The sequence below is a fragment of the Cottoperca gobio genome, chromosome 10 (assembly GCF_900634415.1).
Source record: "Cottoperca gobio chromosome 10, fCotGob3.1, whole genome shotgun sequence".
NCBI classification, from domain to species: Eukaryota; Metazoa; Chordata; class Actinopteri; order Perciformes; family Bovichtidae; genus Cottoperca; species Cottoperca gobio.
In genome coordinates, this window is record NC_041364.1 from 26,748,387 (window position 1) to 26,770,017 (window position 21,631).

The following is a 21,631-nucleotide window of genomic DNA, read 5'->3' on the forward strand; positions in this document are numbered from 1 at the left end:
TCCTCAAACTCCTGCCAAAAGACAGGTCACAATACTTATGTACATCCAAAACATCATCTGCCCCTGCATGGCTTTCCAGCATCGTAAACCACTGAAGTGTTAAAGTCTTTTATTTTTCAGTTGCTGGAGGCAAAATGACAGTTTTGCTTTAAAAGCCTTAACAGCAATGATCATGTCAGACATGGTTTTGTCCTTTAATACCGTCTCGGCCACTGTGGTCATCGCTTCCTTCACCATCCCTCCATCGCTGAATGGCTTTTTGTGCTTAGCTAAGATGTGCGCCACTTTAAATGATGTCTCCATTGCCGCGTTGGCCTTCTTCGTCCGTTGGGTGAATAATCACTGCTGTTTTTTAAGTGTTGCTTTTAGCTGGTTCACCTTTTCAGTCCGTAGCATGCTGCCTGCAGGAAAATCCTGTGCAATGTTACCGTGGACTTGAGCGTGGTGGCGCTCGACGTTGCTTCTTTTGCCAACTGAAACACTGGTCCCATAGATAAGGCACACACACTTGTCCTTCACGTTCGTAAAAGAAAAACTCTCTTTCCCACTCCACATGGAAATACTCTGTTTTCTGCGGTAATGACACGCGATTGCGTCAATCGGAGTGTACTAAAGTTAATGTGGAGTCGGTGTGTACATTTGCCAAAACAATGTCGGACTCCGTAGTTTTCTCTGGTCCTCTGCCAAATCTTTTGAATGATGACATGTTTAGCCGCATGTCATCATTCCGTCGCTGGCTCTCACGGTGGTGTCCAGATAATGATGTGGGCTTCGTAGACAATTGCCGGACTTTCTGGGGAAGACCTGGTCTGATTAGGAGTGACGGCATCCATCCTACTTTGGATGTAGCAGATCTCATATCCAATAATATTACAAAGTCTATTAGTGGACCTAATCCATGACAACCCAGAGTTGAGACCAGGACAAAGAGTTGCAGTCTTACACACTTCTCTGTGCTTCTTTCCAGGCAGTCACCCACTCAAATCCCCATAGCGACTGTGTCTGCCCCACGACCACTGAAACTAATCAAGTCTATGGTTAACAGAAGAGGAGTTATACATGAAAACCTAATTAAAATAAACACCACCGCTGCAAAAGTGCAACTAAATCGAAAAATTTAATGTGGGCTCTTAAACATCAGATCTTTATCAATGAAAGCTGGATTGGTAAATGATTTAATATCAGATAATAAGATTGATTTATTTTGTCTCACTGAAACCTGGCTGAGACATGAAGAATATGTCAGTCTAAATGAATCCACTCCAGCTGGTCATATTAATACTCACATTCCTCGAGGTACTGGCCGAGGAGGTGGAGTTGCGGCCATATTTGACTCAAACCTCTTGATCAATCCTAAACCTAAACTAAACTATAACTCTTTTGAAAGCCTTGTTCTTACGCTCTCAAACCCAACATGGAAAACAATAAAGCCAGTTTTATTTGTTACTGTGTACCGCCCTCCTGGTCCGTATTCTGAATTTCTATCTAAATTCTCAGAATTTTTATCAAATTTAGTCCTTAAAACAGATAAAGTAATTATTGTAGGTGACTTTAATATTCATGTGGATGTTGATAGTGACAGCCTTAATAATGCATTTATCTCAATATTAGATTCAATTGGGTTCAGTCAAAATGTACATGAACCAACTCACTGTTTAAACCACACTCTGGACCTTGTTCTGGGATATGGTGTTGAAATTGAAAGTTTATTAGTGTGTCCACATAATCCTCTTTTATCAGACCATTTTTTAATAATTTTTGAAGTCCTGTTACTGGACTACAAGCCAGTAGGCAAAATATCCTACGCTCGATGTTTATCTGAAAGTGCTGTGACTAAATTTAAGGAAGTGATTCCATCAGCACTTAATTCAATACCAGGACTCAATATCAATATAATGGAGGACTCCAATGCTAACTTTAGTCCCTCACAATTTAATTATCTTGTTGATAGCGCTGCAGCCTCACTGCGAATAACACTCGACTCTGTCGCTCCTCTAAAGAAGAAGATTATAAAACAGAAAAAGAAAGCTCCATGGCTTAATTTACAAATCCGCAAACTAAAACAAAAGTCGAGAAATCTTGAAAGTAAATGGCGTTCCACTAAATTAGAAGAATCTCGTTTAGTCTGGTTAGATCATCTTAAAACGTAATGCCAGAGCAGCTTATTACTCTTCCTTAATAGAAGAAAATAAGAACAACCCCAGGTTTCTTTTCAGCACTGTAGCCAGGCTGACAGAAAGTCACAGTGACGACTTCATGAGCTTCTTTAACGATAAAATTATAATTATTAGAGACAAAATTAATCTCCTCCTGACCTCAATTAGTAATGACTTAACTTCAACTGTTGGAATTTTAAAAACATCTGTAACTCCTGAAATATATCTAGACTGTTTTACTCCAATCAACCTTAACCAACTAACTTCAACAATCTCATCGTCTAAGCCATCAACCTGTCTTTTAGACCCGATTCCAACTAAACTGTTTAAAGAAGTTTTACCCTTAATTAACACCTCGTTATTAAATATGATCAACCTGTCTCTATTATCTGGCTACGTACCACAATCCTTTAAAGTAGCTGTAATAAAACCACTTCTTAAAAAGCCTAGTCTTGATCCAGAGGTTTTAGCCAACTATAGGCCGATATCTAACCTTCCCTTTCTCGCTAAAATCCTTGAGAAAGCAGTCGCAAAACAGTTGTGTGACTTTTTACATAATAATAGTTTATTTGAGGTTTTTCAATCTGGATTTAGAGTTCATCATAGCACAGAGACGGCACTGGTGAAAGTTACCAATGACCTTCTATTGGCATCAGACAAAGGACTTGTCTCTGTTGTTGTCTTGTTAGACCTCAGTGCTGCTTTCGACACTGTTGATCATGACATTCATGATCGATTCTATTCACCTTATATATGCTTCCTTTGGGCAATATTATAAGGAACCACTCTATAAACTTTCATTGTTATGCGGATGATACCCAATTATATCTGTCAATTAAACCAGATGAAACCAATCAATTGGCTAAACTTCAAGCATGCCTTAAAGACATAAAAACTTGTATGTCTATCAACTTTTTGATGTTAAACACAGACAAAACTGAAGTTATTATACTTGGCCCTAAACGCCTCCGAAACGCATTTTCTAATGACATAGAAGCTCTGGATGGCATTAACTTGGCCTCCAGCACCACTGTAAGGAATCTTGGCGTCATCTTTGATCAAGATCTGTCGTTTAACTCCCACATAAAACAAATCTCAAGGACTGCCTTCTTTCATCTACGTAACATTGCAAAAATAAGACACATCCTGTCTCAAAATGATGCAGAAAAACTAGTCCATGCATTTGTTACTTCAAGGCTGGATTACTGCAACTCACTGTTATCAGGTTGTCTCAAAAAGTCGCTTAAGACTCTTCAGTTGATCCAAAATGCAGCGGCACATGTATTGACAAGAACAAGGAAACGGGATCATATTACTCCTGTATTAGCTGCTCTGCACTGGCTCCCGGTAAAATACAGAATAGAATTCAAAATCCTTCTCCTGACTTACAAATCAATTAATGGTCAGGCTCCAGCATATCTTAAAGATCTCATAGTACCTTATAAACCAACTAGAGCATTACGCTCCCAGACTGCAGGGTTACTTGTGGTTCCTAGAGTCTCTAAGAGTACAATGGGAGCCAGAGCCTTCAGCTATCAAGCTCCTCTCCAGTGGAACCAGCTTCCAGTTTGTGTTCGGGAGGCAGACACACTCTCCACATTTAAGAGTAGGCTAAAGACTTTCCTTTTTGATAAAGCTTATAGTTAGGGCTGGCTCAGGTTTGCCCTGGATCAGCACCTAGTTATGCTGCTATAGGCTTAGACTGCCAGGGGACACCTCCCTGCTCTCTTCCTTCTCTTCCTCTCTCCTCCCCTCCCTCTCTTCTTCTCCCTCTCTATATGTATGCATTTATGTAAATGTATGTTACTAACTCACCATCCGGGGTATCATCCCCGGAGTGTCTGTCTCTCATGTGGCAGGTTGCCACTGATAAAGTTTACGTCAGGATTATGAATCGTGACAGCGCCTGCTGACCTGGTCCTGCTGGACACCGGGAAGCCTTATTGACATTTTCCTGGATTCATCCATACTTTCTATTTTTTTTTTTTTTTTTTCAACACAACATAATTTCTGTCAAATGTTGTATTTGTACTATGTTGTTTATCCTGTACACACGACATCTATTGCACGTCTGTCCGTCCTGGGAGAGGGATCCCTCCTCAGTTGCTCTCCCTGAGGTTTCTTCCATTTTCCCCCCTTTAATTTTGGGGTTTCTTTTAGGAAGTTTTTCCTTGTGCGATGCGAGGGTCTAAGGACAGAGGATGTCGTAACCTGTACAGTCTGTAAAGCACACTGAGACAAATGTATAATTTGTGATATTGGGCTATACAAATAAATTTGATTTGATTTGATTTGCTTTTTCTTGACCTGGCCACCTTCGTTGTCCATCTTAAATCTGAATAAACTCGCTATAGTACCAAACTCCTCACTCCTCAATTTAAGTGCGAGGAAGTGCATTTATTGTCGTCAAATTTTTTGAACACAGTCTGTGAACCGCGAGCTACTGAAAAGCTGACCTGTAGCTCGCGGGCGACGTGTTGGAGACCTCCACTGTAGAGGTTCACAGCATCAAAAAAGTAATTTTTCAAGTTTGTGGTGGCTATTCTGTTGAACTCCACAAATAACTACAACAACAGTGAATAAATAGGCCTGTGACACCATCAGCAAGAAATTATTTTAAGATTTTAAGTGGGAATAGTGTAATAAACGAATTCTAATTAAAGTGTAGCATAGTGAACACTTCATCAAAACCTGTTCTTCTCCTGGTTATAATTTCTTAAACTGAAATATCGTCCATAGGATTCTGGCATCTCACCTCCAGTGTACTGGACCACGCTGCTGTTCAGTGAAAGCAGTTGCCACAAGCCTCTCATATGAATAGGACAAATATTTTTTTGGGTAAAAAATGTTTACCGTCTGTAGATTACAGACAAATGCCTTCATATGCTTTACGTCATTACAGGGAACTACTTGTTTTGGATATGAATGTAATTGCATTTATATAAATATCAATTTGAGGCTTTAGTTATAAAAACTATTTAAAAATAATTTTGATTTTGCAGTATTTTGCCAGTACAGAAAATAAATAACACTTAGTTAATTAGTTGGGTTTAGCGCCACCCAAGAGGATTGTTATTGGTTTAAAAAGAAACACAGACAGTTATCAAGTGATAATAAAGTAAACTACTGTTCCAGATACCTGTGACAAAATGTGTTGTGCCTTTGTAGATACAATGTGATCTATAAGTTGTTGAAATTGCACCTTTTCTTAAGAAATTTCAGGTTGTTCATATTGTTTAGTAAAACAGATAGTTCATTAAATTTGAACATTTTCAGAACGTATTTGTACTTTCTTGCAAAACGAAGGGAAACATTTGGAGTTGTCGTTATTTATAGGTTATTATGCTATGATTTTACTGGTCTGGCCCACTTGAGATCAAATTTTGAGTTTGACACCTCTGTAGAGTGTGAGTTTGAAGATGTGCACATTGTGCAGGGTTATTGAAGGAGCAATAGGAGTTTGATGATTGATGAATTTAGATTGTTGTGGAGCCAGTAGTAGAGGCCCCTTATTAATTTGGAGTAGCTGGCTCAGAACTACACATTACACTTTGTAGGAATGATTTTTCAATGGTTTAATACTCTTATCCATCCATCCATCGTCTACCGCTTATCAGGGGTCGGCATCCTTACTAGATGCCCTAATCAACTCAACTGGCTCCTTTCAACGCAAAGGAGCAGCGGCTCTACTCCGAGTCTCTCATGGATGGCTTAACTTCTCACCCTATCTCTAAGGGAGATGCCAGCCACCCGTCTGAGAAAACCAATTTCAGCTGCTTGTACCTGTGATCTCGTTCTTTCGGTCATGACCCAGCCTTCATGACCATAGGTGAGGGTAGGAACGAAGATCGACCGGTAGATTGAGAGCTTTACCTTCTGGCTCAGCTCTCTTTTCGTCACAACGGTGGGGTAAAGTGACTGTCGTACCGCCCCCGCTGCTCCGATTCTCCGGCCAATCTCTCGCTCATTCGTCCCGTCACTCGCGAACAAGACCCCAAGGTACTTGAACTCCTTCACTTGGGGCAAGGGCTCATTCCCTACCCGGAGTAGGCAATCCACCGGTTTCCTGCTGAGAGCCATGGCCTCAGATTTTGAGGTGCTGATCCTCATCCCAACTGCTTCACACTCAGCTGCGAACCGATCCAGTGACTGTTGAAGGTCACAGACCGATGATGCCATAAGGACCACATCATCTGCAAAGAGCAGCGATGAGATCCTCAGGCCACCAAACTGCAAACCCTCTCCTCCACGACTACGCCTCGATATCCTGTCCATGAAAATCACAAGCAATGTTGACGAGGCGTGTCAACCAAGACAGCCCCTCAACACCCAAAGCCTTCAGCATTTCAGGACGGATCTCATCAACCCCTGCGGCTTTGCCACTGTGGAGTTGTTTGATGATGATTCCCCATCAGCTTCCAGCTCTGCCTCTACCATAGAGGGCGTGTCAGTCGGATTCAGGAGTTTCTCAAAGTGCTCCTTCCACCGTCCGATAACCTTCTCAGTCAAAGTCAGCAGGGTCCCACCCTTGCAGAACACAGCTTGGATGATTCCCAGCTTCCCCCTCCTGAGGTGCCGGATGGTTTTCCAGAAGCACCTTGGTGCCGACCGAAAGTCCTTCTCCATAGCTTCTCCGAACTTTTCCCACACCCGCTGCTTTGCCTCTGCCACGGCCTTTCTAGTCCTTTGGTACCCTGCAACTGTTTCCGGAGTCCTCCCGGATAACATAACCCGGAAGGACTCCTTCAGTCGACGGCTTCCAAGACCACCGGGGTACACCACGGTGATTGAGGATTAACGCCTCTTGAGGCACCTAAGACCTTGAGACCAAAGCTCATCACTGCAGCTTGAGCAATGGAGGTTTTGAACATCGCCCACTCTGGTTCAATGCCCCCAACCTCCACAGGGATCTCTGAAAAGCTCAGCCGGACGTTCCCAGTTCACCTGCACTACCCGTTTGGGCTTACCAGGTCCGTCCAGAGTCTTCCCCCACCCCTTGATCCAACTCACCACCAGATGGTGATCAGTTGACAGCTCCGCCCCTCTCTTCACCCGAGTGTCCAAAACATACGGCCTCAGATCAGATGATACAATCACAAAATCGATCATTGACCTTTGGCCTAGGGTGCTCTGGTACCACGTACACTTATGAGCATCTTTATGTTCGAACATGGTGTTTGTTATGGCCATTCCATGACTAGCACAGAAGTCCAACAACAAACGACCGTTCAGGTTTAGAGCAGGTAGACCGTTCCTCCCAATCACGCCTCTCCAGGTGTCTCCATCTGGGGTGAACTCCAACGTAGCAGCGCTCAGCCGGGGACTTGTGAGTATCAACACACACGTCCGACGCCTCACACCTTGGGCAACTCCAGAGAAGAAGAGTCCGACCCCTATCCAGGAGTATGGTTCCAGAGCCAAGACTGTACGTAGATGTAAGCCCCACCAGATCCAACTGGTAGCGCTCCACCTCCTGTACTAGTTCCGGCTCCTTCCCCCGCAGAGAGGTGACGTTCCACGTCCCCAGAGCCAGCCTCTGCTGCCCGGGTCTGGTCTGTCGAGGTCCCTGACCATCACTGCCACCCGTGAGACAGCGCACCCGACCCTAGCAGTTTTTCCCATGAGTGGTGGTTCCACAGGATGGATGGATGGGAGGCAATACGTAGCTTCTTCGGGCTGTGCCCGACCGGGCTCCGTGGCAAACCAGGCGCTCGCTGTCGGGCCCTCCCTCTGGATCTGGCTCCAGAAATTAACACCTGGCCAATTAAAAATGCCTAATATTAACAGGCATGGCCAAACGGGCCTACGAACATAAAAGACCTCAAAGATGCTGAAGGCAGCAACAGCTAGCCAGAGGGGTGAGATCATCTTACATGTGATGCAAGTGTTAACATTATAGAAACGTGCATAAGAGTGATATGTAAGGCAAATGGTTGGAGGAAAATAGTCCTTTCTCCAATATCCACCAATGAGGAGCAGAGTATGGAAGTATAAATCAAATGTTTCGCTGCCCAGTCGTCAGACTGGCGCGGGCGTTTTTTTCCGGTTTTACCACTTTCACGAAAGAATAAACTCTGGTCGTCTCCAGTGAATTATTTTTTTTACCTGTTTTGAGACTTCAGTAAGTAGTTGAAAACTAAATGTGTTGGTGAAGAGGTCCAGACTCTTTTTCTGGTCCAGAATTGGACTTCTTTACCTCTAACCCAACCCTCCCAGTTATTGCTTTTAGGGATGTCACCATACCAGAAATTTAGCAGTCGACCAAGACCAGTTAAATTCCATTCTTAATACCCAATTTCATATCTGCTTTGATCTAGCCATTTGTAGTATTAATGATGTATTATAAGTTTCCTAGAGCTAGTATTAGGAAGTTAAACGGTGATAATTCCCTCTCTAATATCTATTTTATATTGCTGTGAAAACATCTTCAATCAGCTGTTTTTTGCCAAAGATTTCATTTTACAAGGTTACATTTGAGCACATCATGATAACGTTAGAAGACAGCGTTCTCCCTCGGTTCAGGGGTGTTGTCAAGGTGGTGAATCTATCCATACAGGAGGAGATAGATTAATAACAGCTAACATTTATTGCTCTCCTTCTGCCGATAACAATACAGATTTGTTGTTCATAATGTAGCATTATCAGGGAAAAATAGGCCGCTTCATAACACAGCCTATGTTAATGTATCAAAAAAGAAATAGGGGTGTTAAAATAAATTTGTAAACAGTAATAAACAGAAAATGGAGATGTAATATATTACATCTGCGATTTACTTTAAACTTTGAGTTTGACCAATAGTATCATTACTGACTCCATATTAATAACTCCATACAGTATGTGTCTGGTTGTCTTTGTTCCTTCAGAGAAATACCTGTACCTGCAGTGAATAGAGAGAGCCTTCATGTCCAGGCTGCTTCTTCAAAGGTGGTGTGTATAACCCACACTGAGCCACAGCTTCATGCATGGCTGCAAGTGAGCATTGTTTTCATTACCAAGTCATCTTATTTTTATTAAATAACTGAAGTCTATAAAATTGCTGATATAATGGAAAATGTCCATTGCAACGTGGATGTCCTCAAAGTGTGTTATTTGAAGAGAGTGTTGAGTAGAGAACAGCAATCAGTCTTCCAGTTGGACCCTCACAGTTTGGGTTGGGGCATGTCTGTGTCCAGAGCCTCCACCTGTCCATTGTTCTGGGAGCTGAGAAAGGTGTGGTCCTGATTCAAGTAGGTGGTGATGAACTCTGGGAAATCTCTCTTTAGGACCACCTCCAGGAACATGTCTGCTGCTGTGTGCAACCTCTGTTTAGCCCTGAAGAAGACAGACAGTGTCCTAACTCCTGAGCCACAGTGGTGATCCAACAGAATATTCTCCAGTTATATAAATAACTGCTGAAACCCATTTCTAACAGGAAAAGACTAAAAGTTACTGAAAGATGATATAAAAATGTTAATGTTAATCAAAGTTATCGATATGTCAAAATGTTGTCTCTCACTATCTCATAGTTTTGACTTACTGTATTATAATGCTGACCTGTATTTATAATCCCTAATTTATATCCCTAAAAACAAACATTAGCTAGAAAGTCATCTTATGCTACAACTGTGATGGTTAGTTTGTAAATAAATGTAAGGTGAAACGACTTGATACAGCTATAAACTGTAGCTGAAAAACAGCAGTACTCTGACAGGGATCTGCACAGACAAAGATATACATGTCTCAATAGAGAGCTGTTGTAGTAAAGTTTATTCTATTGAATGCTCTGCCTTGTGATGTAGTAATATATAAGACAATATAGTAAAAGGTACAACAAAGTATTCAGTATATTTGTATCTATATCTAATGTTAAAAGTAGACACTGTGCATGTAACCATGCTATCAAAAACAAAGTATTAAGAACCTCAGTGATAAGGGAGTCAGAGATGAGCTCAAGATGAGTTCATTGTGGAAAAGTCCCTAACATGCCAGACATAGTGGAGTCAGTAACAAGCCTGGCCAAAGGGGGTGAGATTATCTTATACATGACACCATTATAAACATGCAGACAGGAATGATCTGGAAGAAAATTCAAGGAGGTTCACATTCCTTCCCCCATTTTCCACCAATGAGGTCAGGGTATGTGGGCTATAAGAGTACAAGCGCAGCCAGTGTATCCTCAGTCCGTCTCCGGAGTCAACTAAGATTTTTCTCTCTGTTTTGAAGAATAAAAACTATTGCACTGGACTCTGATACTCTCCATTGAATGTGTTTAACCTAACTCCAATAGCTACTCAACGGTACTGAAGGTAAGGTGTTGGTGACTCTTATCCTGGCCCAGATATGGACTTTTTTCTCCAACAGTGCATGGGTTGTATAATTTACAGAGCAGATCTGCTATTACAGATTACACCCATCAGTGCATTCACGGAAATGCTCCATCCTACCTCAGAGAACTGCTCACCCCACAAACCTCCACAAGAAACCTTCGTTCTGTAAAGGCTAACCTCCTCCTTCCCCCCAGGACCAAACTCAAAACCATGGGAGATCGCGCCTTCTGCTCTGCCGCTCCCAGACTGTGGGAGACTAAAAACGCATCTTTTTAACAGAGCATTTTGCTAGACTTTAACCTTTTTTTTTTTAACAGAGCATTTTGCTAGACTTTAACCATTTTTTTTAACAGAGCATTTTGCTAGACTTTAACCATTTTTTTTAACAGAGCATTTTGCTAGACTTTAACCATTTTAAAGTGTTGTCTTGTCTATCAAATGTTATTTTATTTTTTAAATGTATATTTTTCTCATCGTTTTTACTCTGTGGCACTTTGAGTTTTGTTTACGTAAATGAAAAGTGTGCTTATAAATAAAATGTATTATTATTATTATTATTATTATTATTATTATTATTATTATTGCTATTGTGGGAAAAAATTATTTCATGTCAATGGAGCCAGTGATCTACCATGGACACATGCCCACATTATGTCCACATCACTCTAAAGGCTTGTCCCAGAAAGTAAAACTGCTCTGCGCTGGCTGTTCTCGAAATTGCCACAGAGCGCTGCGCTCAAAGTTGAGATAATGAGATATCTGTATGAAACGGCACAGGTAACCATAGAAATAAAACTAACTAGCTGTCCTACCTCGCAGTGAGCACAGAGAACATTTCCTATCATGTGAAGGCAATTTAAGGTGTGTCTGCTTACCTATCAGACTTACAGACAGTCCAGAGATCCACCATGAGCTCCTTGGTGAGGTCAGTCACCAGCCGCCTGCTCATCACCCTGCTGTCGTCCTCCAGCTGAGTCTGATGACGGATCCACTGCCACACCTGACACATACACAATCACACACACAGTATTGTCAGTTTATTCAAACTTCCGGGTCAACGTGGCTTTACAATGACGATTGAAGGGACAGTTCACCTGAAAATGACTCACCTGAAGTGTTATTTATCAATCTAGATCATTTTAGTGCGAGTTGTCAAGTGTTGGAGAAGTTGGTCGTAGATATAATGGAACTAGATAATACTCGGTTTGTGGTGCTCAAAGTACCGGAAACATACGTTTGAAAAACTCTACAGCAAAGTCAATTTCCAGAAATCATGATCCGGTTACTCAAGATAATCCACAGACCTTGTTGTAGGAACCATTTCATTACACTCGCCAATCGTTTCACCATGCAGAAGGTGGCGTGCGTCTACTCATGGACAAGAGGCTCACCTGAGCGAGCTAATGTTACAGTTCAGCGGAGGAGGACACCATTAAAGTTCACAGCTAGTGAGCACAGGCCTGTCGTCCACAAGTAGATGCACACTTCCTTCTGTGCGGTGATACGGTTGGCGGGTGTAAGGAAATAGTTCCTACATGAAACCACAAGCCGAATTCCATCTAGTTCCTTTATATTGGAGAGAAGTCAGACATCTTTACGGTCGATAACACTCGACAACTCACACCAAAACTATCTAGATTGATAAATAGCACTACAGGTAAGAGGAAAAATATGTATGTATTTGACTTTAGGGTGGACTGTCCGTTTAACAATAAACTACTCCTAAGTGTGAAAAGGGCACTTACCCTTAATCTTTACATTTAATTATAAAGCTTTTGTTTTTCTATTGAATAACAGGGATCTACAGCACACAATTTTCAGTTTTGATTGTTTCACATCTCTTCTCTGTAGGAGTTTCTGTCTGTGCTCTTACTGATTTGAAGTGGGTCGGGCTCAGGTTGAAAAGAACGATGTCACATATTTCTGTACACCAATTTAGCAATATTTAATTGAAGTTGTGATGGCATGGGTGGGTGGTTGCTTATGTTTTCAGTCCACTGTTAATCAAATCAGATCAAAGCTGCCCACACAGTCCTGGTGAAGGAGGTAAGGTGAGTCTCTCTGGAAGGCAATGTCTGTAGGGTTGTTCAGTCAGTCGGTCCACCACTTTCAGACTGATATATCGCATTGGATGGATTGACATTTTGTACAGACACTTATAGAAGAATTGTAATGACTTTGGTGATCCCGGACTGTTCATGTAGTGCCACCAGCAGGTTGACATTTGCATTTCAGAATGATTTCATTTAAAAACAAATGATACCTTTTTGATGGAAATATTACCACCATTTTGACCGTTTTCAATACACTTTAGCTTTTGGCTCATGACTCCTGAACTGTGTAAGCCAATTTTAAGTCATGCTAGTGGCAGTGTGGTTCGGTCGGTCCACCCATATCTATGAGCCCACCACGGTGGTCCAGATTGAAACATCAACAATTATTGGATGGATATGGTTTCCAGTGGATGAAGCCTGTTTTCTTGGTGATCCACTGACTTTTCATCTACGGCCACCATGAGGTTGTCGGTTGTGGTTTTGAATCAAATCCCTCAGGTTGAATTTTAATAACTTGGGTGGTCCTTTGACTTTTACCTGCAGAACTAGTGACATCCCTCAGCCTGGGTTGAACTTTGTGTATACTGCTAATTAGCTAATGTTCAAATACAAATACGCTAGACTTAGATTTGCTGCTAAACATCAGCATGTTAGCGTTGTTGATGGTAGTGAAAGAAATCAGCCTTGATTTGTGTCGTCGTGTTCAATGAGTCAGAGGAGTGACAGACGTCAAAAGCGCCTTCAGGTTTATTTTCATGGATTCTTTGGTTCAAGAACCTCTGTCTGTATAGGTCCTGCTCATTTTACAAATGCATTTTCTTCACCACATTTTATTTGACAGAATTAGTATAAAAATATTTAAATGAACAGACATTTTTTTCCTTTGATATCCCATTTTGTTTTCCTAAATTAAAGTTTTTATCATAAACTTCTATATGTCTTGAAAACACAGTTGTAATACACTATGCAATCCTTTGAAATGTATTAGATAGCATTTAACCTGCAGGTGGTGCTACAGCAACATGATGAGTGTCCTGGGTAATATCTCAGTGGATTTGTCTGACTCATGAAATGTATAATTCCTCCTTGTGCAAAGCTCTAATATTTGCAGACAGGCTTTCGTTCACCGTATGCTGGATCCAGAGCCAGATTTAAACATCTTAAACATTTTCTGTAAAAAAAAATATATTTATAGGATTTAGGAGGCATACACTGTGCTTTGTAGTTTGTCTTGGCAGTAATGCCCACAGGGACGGTGCTGAAGTTGGATCGTGTAATCCTAAACCCACCTGTGATCTGGAAATCTCTGCTGTGGCTGAATCTTCAACCTGGCCTTTGTAGAAAAAGTGGCCTTTACCTGGGAAACAGAGCACGCTTTTAACTATCTACACAATAGGACTGACTTCATACTGTCTGCTCCTAAATATGGGGAGAACAAGAATATGTCAATGTAGATACCTGATAGCCAAGCATTAATGAAGAGGACACCAACTGCAACGTTATACTTCAAACCATAAAGGGTAACTCCTCCCTGAGGAAAAACAAAATACATAGAAATACACTTATGCAGGATATCCAGTTCTTTTACATAAAGCTATCAGTATTCCTTTTATCATGCTCTGTCACATCATATACTGAGTTCATTTATCAACAACACTGAACACCTGAGGGAGATTTTGGAGCGACATGTTGGACAGCTGTCTCCACCACCATCATCAAAACACCAAATGAGGGAATATAAGTGTTCATCCCTGTAGTGGAGTTCTGGAGGAACAAAACTTCACTAAGACATTTTATGATGTCACCCATATGTTTCATCATTCCCTCCCAATAATATATGCAGTAAGTAAAATAGCGCCCTCTTCTTGAATAATGCCTACTAAATCTGTAACTAACAACTATAGATGATAACAAACTGCTTGTCTCAGTGTGATTAGAAATGGATGGATTTACAATCATTGGCTGAATCTGAAGGAATTATTTAATGTTCAAACAATACAGCTTTGCAATGTGTCCGGCTGGTAATAAGTGAGCGACTGACCGAAGGCATGGACAGTAGGTCATCAGGAGTCACAGTGACATCATTTCGAAGTTGGTGAAGCTGGTTATCACCTTCAGTGTGGAGCTTGAAGAGCTAGCAAAGGTGCAGAATTTCCAAGAACAGAAAAGATAAGTCATTATTAGCCACTCTGTGTTCATAGAAACATTTGTATGGTTTATTATAATAGTGCTTACTTTCTGCATGGGCTCAATCAAACTTAGATCATATACCATGAAACCGTCCACACCCGCCTTGATCTCGAGCAACTTCAGTCTGACGGGTGGGAGAAAACAGTGTCAGAGCGGCCGACGTAATTCAATTGAAAAATGCCGGCACTGTGAATATATCGGTCAAGCCAGCATATAATACAAACATCACCAGTGTGCATGCACGCTGATGATACTGTATACCATGATGTAGCAATAACTAAGTCAGATTTCTTGTGTGTACTGAAATACTTGAGAACGCTGGCCTCCCATCACCACTTGAGTGTGATAGAAATCCTCAAGACACTCTGACAAGTCCTCTGGTTTTTGTTGAGGAAGTATTCAGATTATTGTAAAATGACTCCATTATAAGATAAAGTCCGGCATTCAAAATCCTTGAATAAATATTTTAAAGTATTATAAGCTACAACGCATGCCCATTGGTTATAAATTGCTTTACAATAACTGAATATAATATCAGTAAAAGAACTCAGATATAGTCTGGATTATTTTTAAATAAATCCTAGTGTGACTTTATTTCTATAGGTCTAGCAAAAAATATATAATTATTTATTTCCTAAACGATAAATAGTTATTTATTTCCTAAACATTAAATATGAATATTTATTTGGCACAGTAAAGAAACCACATTTTGATTTTGGGACGGTTGGGACAAATGTTCGTCTGGAGTAGAGACACACCAGTGCACTTTTCTAGTTTCTTAATGGGAAGTTTCCTGGCAGTTATTAAAGTACAGAAAATCTTTTTTACACCCAAATACATATTCATTAATTATTGGAAGTGTAACTTTCCGTAAACGTTTAATTAATTATTATTAATTATTGACAATTTTCACTTTTCTCATGTTCAACTGATCTGTTTATCAACTGAATATTGTCTCTATTTTTACTATAGGTATGTATAGTTTTTACATACCACTTTCTTGTTAGAAAACAAAGAAGTTAATCCGAAAAAACAAGTAATATCAAGCAATACCAAGGATAGTTATAGATTCTGCAATATGTACGTACACTTTATTATCATTAGCTAATGTTAGCCAGCACAAAAGATGCTGCTCATACCAGGCCATGTTAGCTAGACCAGCACAACCCCTGAGTGTCTTGAATTGAGAAAGTTTGTATCAACCTTTCAGTAGTAAAAATCTATTATTGATTTTTTCTAAAGTCAGTCTCACTTTAATGCCATCCTCAGGTCAAACTGTACATTGTTAGAGCCATGACTAATAATTCTGAGTTATGTGTGAGTTATGAGTTAGTCCAGCACTTTTCTATTCTGGGGTTTGACTGGTGCTGTGGCTTTGAGTCAGTGAATGTCTTTAATGTTTCAGGAAGAATGTCTTTGTGACAGAAAACACAGCCACAGTAAATCCATCATGAGTTTATATTCAGTAAATGTTAAATGTTCTGCTTTATATAGTGCTTTTCCAATCTTCACTATCATTCACACACACAGACCATTGGCCATCGGGAGCAATTTGGGGTTCAGTATCTTGACCAAGGACACTTCGACATGCTGACTGCAGGGCCTGGGGATCGAACCACCAACCTTCTGACCAGTGGATGACCGCTGGACCTCCTGAGGCACAGCCGCTGTCTGTCATGTATGTGTGTGAACAGTGATGTTCCTACCGAGTGACAGACGCCATCACTCTCCTGTGGGAGTCACTGAGCGGGTCCTGAGGCAGCAGCGAGGCAGCCATGCCTCCTGTGGCCAGCGCTCCCCTCCGATGACACGACTGAACCAACAGGTCCATGTAGCTGCGCAGAAAACGCTTCTCCATGTTCACATATTTACTGCGGTCGGGCAGCAGGAAGGCCCGTCTGGGACCTAGAGGAGAAACACATGACCTCTTGACGTTTTCACCATAACTTTGGTGTACAATTTGCTTACTGTAAAAAGGTTATTAATACTAATAAATACACTGCATCACACCTATTCTTTAATACTTTATTCTAATAGTACATTTGGCCCTGGACCTTCCCTGAAGTAATGCTTGGGTTCAGAGGCTCAGTGTAAAACATAGGGTTGTCTGGAGCAGCCAAAAGTCAGAAGGTTTAACGCACCAAATTTATTGATAAAGGAGGCTGAATAATCCCAGATGCCACAGTTGAGTCCTGCTGAATGCTCTCGCAGCTCGTAGAGAATCTCCTCCATCTCAAAAGCTGCTAATACATTTTCAATCAGCACCGTCGCCTTGATGCTGCCCTGTGGAAGACCCAACTAAACACAGACACACAAATTCACTTCGATACATGATTTACTGTACATGAGTAGGTGTAGCCTAACGGGTGTATGAACACCAGGGAGGAGTGCTGAAGATTTTGAGAGTTAAGTAAAGAACAAAAGTCATAATATTTTGAGCCTACAGATGTATTTTCACAAGAATAAAGTGGTAATATTCTGGCAAAAATATATGAATAGGAGAAAAATATTGGTTCAGCATGTTGCATGGTATGATTGAATGCGGGATTACATGTGTGGGTTTTGTGTGACTGGTATACAGCTCTGCACCTGCAGGCTATATCACACCTCTGGCCTCTGCTACATCAAATGAAAATGATCAAGTGTAAGCATCATCAGAAAAATAGATGACTGATATGTGCATCAAAACTGACACACAGACCTTCTGTTGTGTCCACACAAATATCTTGTTCCAGAGTCTGGCCTCCATGAAGCTCTCCACCTGGAAAACAAGGAGAAACAGTAGCTTCATGTTTACTGTATTCATATTAGACAAGTTATCAGGGTGTGCGTGTGTGTTACTTTTGAGAGGTAGAAAAAGGGTCCGCTCTTGTTTTGGAGAAGTGTCTCTCCACAGTGAAACATGAGGATTCCAAAGTCAAAGAGAGGACCAGGAGCCTCCTTCCCCTCCACCTGGTAAACAGATAAGGTATTCTTTATTAATGAATTATTCTCTTTTGATTAATCATATACTGATTTAGCCTATAACACGTCAAGACCACAGAACCACATTTGATTTTGGAAACTGCTTATTTTGTCTGATGGTATTCAATTTACATTCATATGAATATGAAAATGAGATATTTCAGAAGTTAGAACCAGTAAATGTTTGGTATTTTTAAATGGTATTTTTCAGCAGAGTAATCATATCAGTTCCCACAAATAATACAAGCAAGTCTTGGACCTGTGAAGTGTGAATATTTGGTTGAAATGTCAGCTAAAAGCCACAATCACAGATTACTGCACCCCCCATGTGAAACTAGTGTAACTCTGTTAGAGCCCCTTTGTCACTTTTTCTGTTATTATTATTATTATTATTATTATTATTATTATTATTTGTCTTTCAAATTTCTGAAACAGTGGTTTTTGTTTTCCAGACATTGTTAGTTATTACAGTGGTTCCCAAATGGTGTGCCAGTGCCGTGAGACAAATCCTTGTGTGCCGTGGGATTTTGAAACAATTAGGTATATTGCATTTAACTGTACACAAGGTTATGAATTATTTTGTTATTTACTTCAGTGTTTCCCCTAGGTTTACTGCTCTGCGGGGTGCTGCCTGGGTTGGATGACTTTTTAAATTCTCCCCTTACTTTTCCTCTGCGCTGTCTCTGACCAAGTGTGTGCGCTCGCGCGTGTGCGTGTGTGTGTGTGTGCGTGTGTTCGGAAGCGGTGCTCCGCCCTTCACGAAGCAGAGGAGAGAATGTAAATACACAAAGCAACTGAAACGTTCACATAAATTATATGAAATACGTAAGTTTATTTCATAAAAGAGCACCTGTTCAATGTGAAAAGTGAGTTGTGAATATAAAGCACTGTACTTTATCCTACACATTTATTTCACAATATAGAAACAATAGGTCGTATATGCTTTGGCCTAAATATTAATAAATGTCTCTAGGTACTACCACAATGTAGGTTTATTTTTAATTCAACCACTTCAACTGTAGGTTTGAATCTCACTGACTTAATAGAGTGAGTGAAGTACAGATGTTCTACTACCATCATGTTGTGCTCCACCATGTTCCAGGCGCGAGGACGAAGCATCAGCACTGGAGCCTGAGAGATGTGTGGAACATCTGTTAACACATGAGAGTATGTGCACTGTGACACCTGGAATACCCACACATGTGCAACTACAAATACTTCTGACCATGTGCAGTAATGTGGCTGTGCTACCATGAGTATCATATAAAGTAAACCACTTACTTGGGAACTGGTTGTGAACGGCCTTAAAAACATTATGAAGGCCTTTGATCTGGTTGTAATATGTCGGACAGTTCCCATCATCAAAGTCAACCTGGAAGCAAAGAGAATTCAGTCAGAGAAGCCTTCTGATGAGCGTGTGCAGAGGGACATGCTGCTTTGAGATTAATGCTAAGCTTGTTAACATGCTCACAATGACAATGCTAACATGTTGCTAATCAGAATCAGAATATCTTTATTGTGATTATACTCATGTGCAATGAAATGTCGCAGGCTTCTCTCTATGCATTTTAAAATAGTACACACAATAAATAAATAAGGAAACAGTAAATAAGTTTTGAAAAAAACACTAATAGCAGCCAAGAAAGTACAAAAATAGAAGGCAATATTTAAATTAATATTTACAAATGATAATGAGCAGGTAATATCACATTCATCTGTGTTCAGAATATTAGCGTGCTAATATTTGTACACAAACTACAACATTATCATAAAACTAAATATTGGATTATGAAAATTTTGTTTATGTGGTGATGATGTCGTCGGTGTGTTTTCAGAGTGTCCTGCTGTCCCTAACTGACAAAACCAAATTATAAAAATGATCATAACTTATATATTTTCTTCATGTTACGACTGTGATCACATAGGACACAATTTTGTCCTGTTCAAATGCTTTGTAAAGGTGTTGGCATCACTGCTAACAGTGGCAGCGCAGATACTACTGCTACTGTATGTATGGAAACCTGAAGTTAACTATTCTTCTAAGTAAGAGTTTGATATTTAAAGGATAAGGCTGGTGTTATTCTACAATTTTCTTGTTGTCAACAAATCCCATAAAAATGCCAAAACCAATGAAGTGTTAGTCCGTCTCATAATACTTTGCATCTTTCCTACCCTATCTTATATGTTGACATTGTATGTCTGCAGGGTACATGATTATATGTTTGAGTAAGTGTTACTTTGTTCTGTTTGGTATTTTCTCTTTTTTGATATTGTTGTTTGGCTCATAAAACAATCAACTTAAAAAGAGAATGAGTAATTTCATAGAACAGCTTGCAACTAGGGTTCTTGCAGATATTATTCAAACAGGAGGAAATAGTGCATTTGCTGGGGACTATTTTCAACAGCCGATTAATCCACATTTGACACTCCAGTGAGTATTTCTGGGTGCAGGATGGTATAGGTGAGATTGTTACATTGCCACATAGCATAGATTCACATGAACAGAGTTAAACTCAACAAGAGTTTAGTTGAAGTTACACACTGCATGCAAGTGTCCTCCCTATGTAAATGATTTCCACATGAGCAGTATGTCAGTATGGTCACAGGTAAGTAATAGAGGTGCTACCTGTATTCCTTGTGCTGGTGACTGGAGAGCTTGAATGAAGCGCTGGGTATCGCAGGGAGCCAGGTCCCCGATATCCACATGTCTTCTCTGGAGCCTCGGGGGGACGGGGAGCACCCTCCAGGCTGGGTCTCTCCTGATATGTGTGCTACTGAGCAGAAAGCTTGGAAGGTCACCTGAATGGTCCAATTGGGCCTTTCTGGACACTCTTAGTTGCAGGACCTGAATAGAGTATAGATGCCTCATCCTTAGTTAAACAAGTCTGCCATGCATTAAATACAAAAGGCTTTTCAGCTGTCTTACCTGAACAACGTCCTCTTCAAATGTGGCGATAAGCTCATGGAGGAAGAGGAGGGAGCCTGTGGTAAAAAGTCTCTCATATTCTGCCTCTAGACCTGGGGGAGGGGGGGACAGCTCCATGTTATCTAGACCCTGTGGACGAAAAGAGTCAACATATAGTCTGTATGATTATCAAGCTATGAGAGACCCCTTTCACATTATAATGTGAAATATAAGATAGAATATAAAAATATAAAAAGGTCCATCAGGAATATATTTCAGGAGCAGCATGGAAGCTGAATGGTTACAGCACACGCCACCGAACCAAAGCATGCTGTAGCCCTGATCGGCATTGTATTTTGACCCCTTTTATGCACAAGAAATTCCCAAGGCTTCTCAAAACCGACAGCACTCTGGTGTTATGGCTTAGAAGTCTTGAAAAGCACTATATAAATTAAATGTATTATTATTATTATTATTATTATTATTATTATTATTATTATTATTATTACAGAACACTAATGCTAATAAAATGGCTCTGAAGTTCAAAGTCCATCATGCAACACACATTGTAGTTGTTCATTTCCATAATATAGCATTCTTTACTGTCCATAATGTCTAGTTAGCTGCAAAATAAAGTGATATAAAGATACTCACAGACATGCTGATGACAGGTCTCTTCACTCAGCAGAAGTGGACTTTGGTTATGGACTTACTTTGGTCACTGTTTGAACAGGGCGATGTTTGTATGCAGAGTTTAAAGTTCAATAAAGATGCTGTACATCGACATTTGAGGCTATTTAAACAAATATGCCCTATACTAGCAATTTGGCCAAATTGGTAATAGGCGGGCCAGAGGCGCAGGTCAGAGGCGGGTCAGAGTCTAAGAACAATCTGGCCCTGAGCCCATGTGAGCTGATGAGGGGGGAGTGGCTGGATGGTGAGATGGAGGAGGTTGGATGGTGAAGTGGAGGTGGGGTGAGTGGAGTACTGAGATGTGTCTAATTGGAATGGTTTTTTACAGACATGGAGAGGTGTAGTTCTGCTGGGTGCCAGCAC

At 40.7% G+C, this 21,631-nt stretch overlaps 2 protein-coding genes across 2 annotated transcripts; one reads left to right on the plus strand and one right to left on the minus strand.

The window, feature by feature from the left end:
• Nucleotides 1-2,906: 2,906 nt before the first annotated feature.
• LOC115014272 (uncharacterized) lies at nucleotides 2,907-3,803 on the plus strand (the record flags this gene model as incomplete). Its single annotated transcript, XM_029440994.1, has 1 exon — nucleotides 2,907-3,803. A coding segment is annotated over one exon (897 nt), but the record flags the coding sequence as incomplete, so codon positions are not given.
• Nucleotides 3,804-9,295: 5,492 nt separating this feature from the next.
• Nucleotides 9,296-21,321, minus strand: ugl (ureidoglycolate lyase). The gene is made up of 15 exons (XM_029440986.1): nucleotides 21,230-21,321; nucleotides 20,597-20,725; nucleotides 20,297-20,515; nucleotides 18,952-19,042; nucleotides 18,745-18,821; nucleotides 17,548-17,658; nucleotides 17,408-17,467; nucleotides 16,848-17,004; nucleotides 16,413-16,611; nucleotides 14,752-14,830; nucleotides 14,558-14,650; nucleotides 13,975-14,047; nucleotides 13,806-13,873; nucleotides 11,338-11,462; nucleotides 9,296-9,467 (listed from the first exon to the last, which is right to left on the minus strand). The coding sequence occupies exons 1-15, from the start codon at nucleotides 21,233-21,235 to the stop codon at nucleotides 9,296-9,298; spliced, it is 1,659 nt and encodes a 552-aa protein (XP_029296846.1). The 5' UTR covers nucleotides 21,236-21,321.
• Nucleotides 21,322-21,631: the final 310 nt, after the last annotated feature.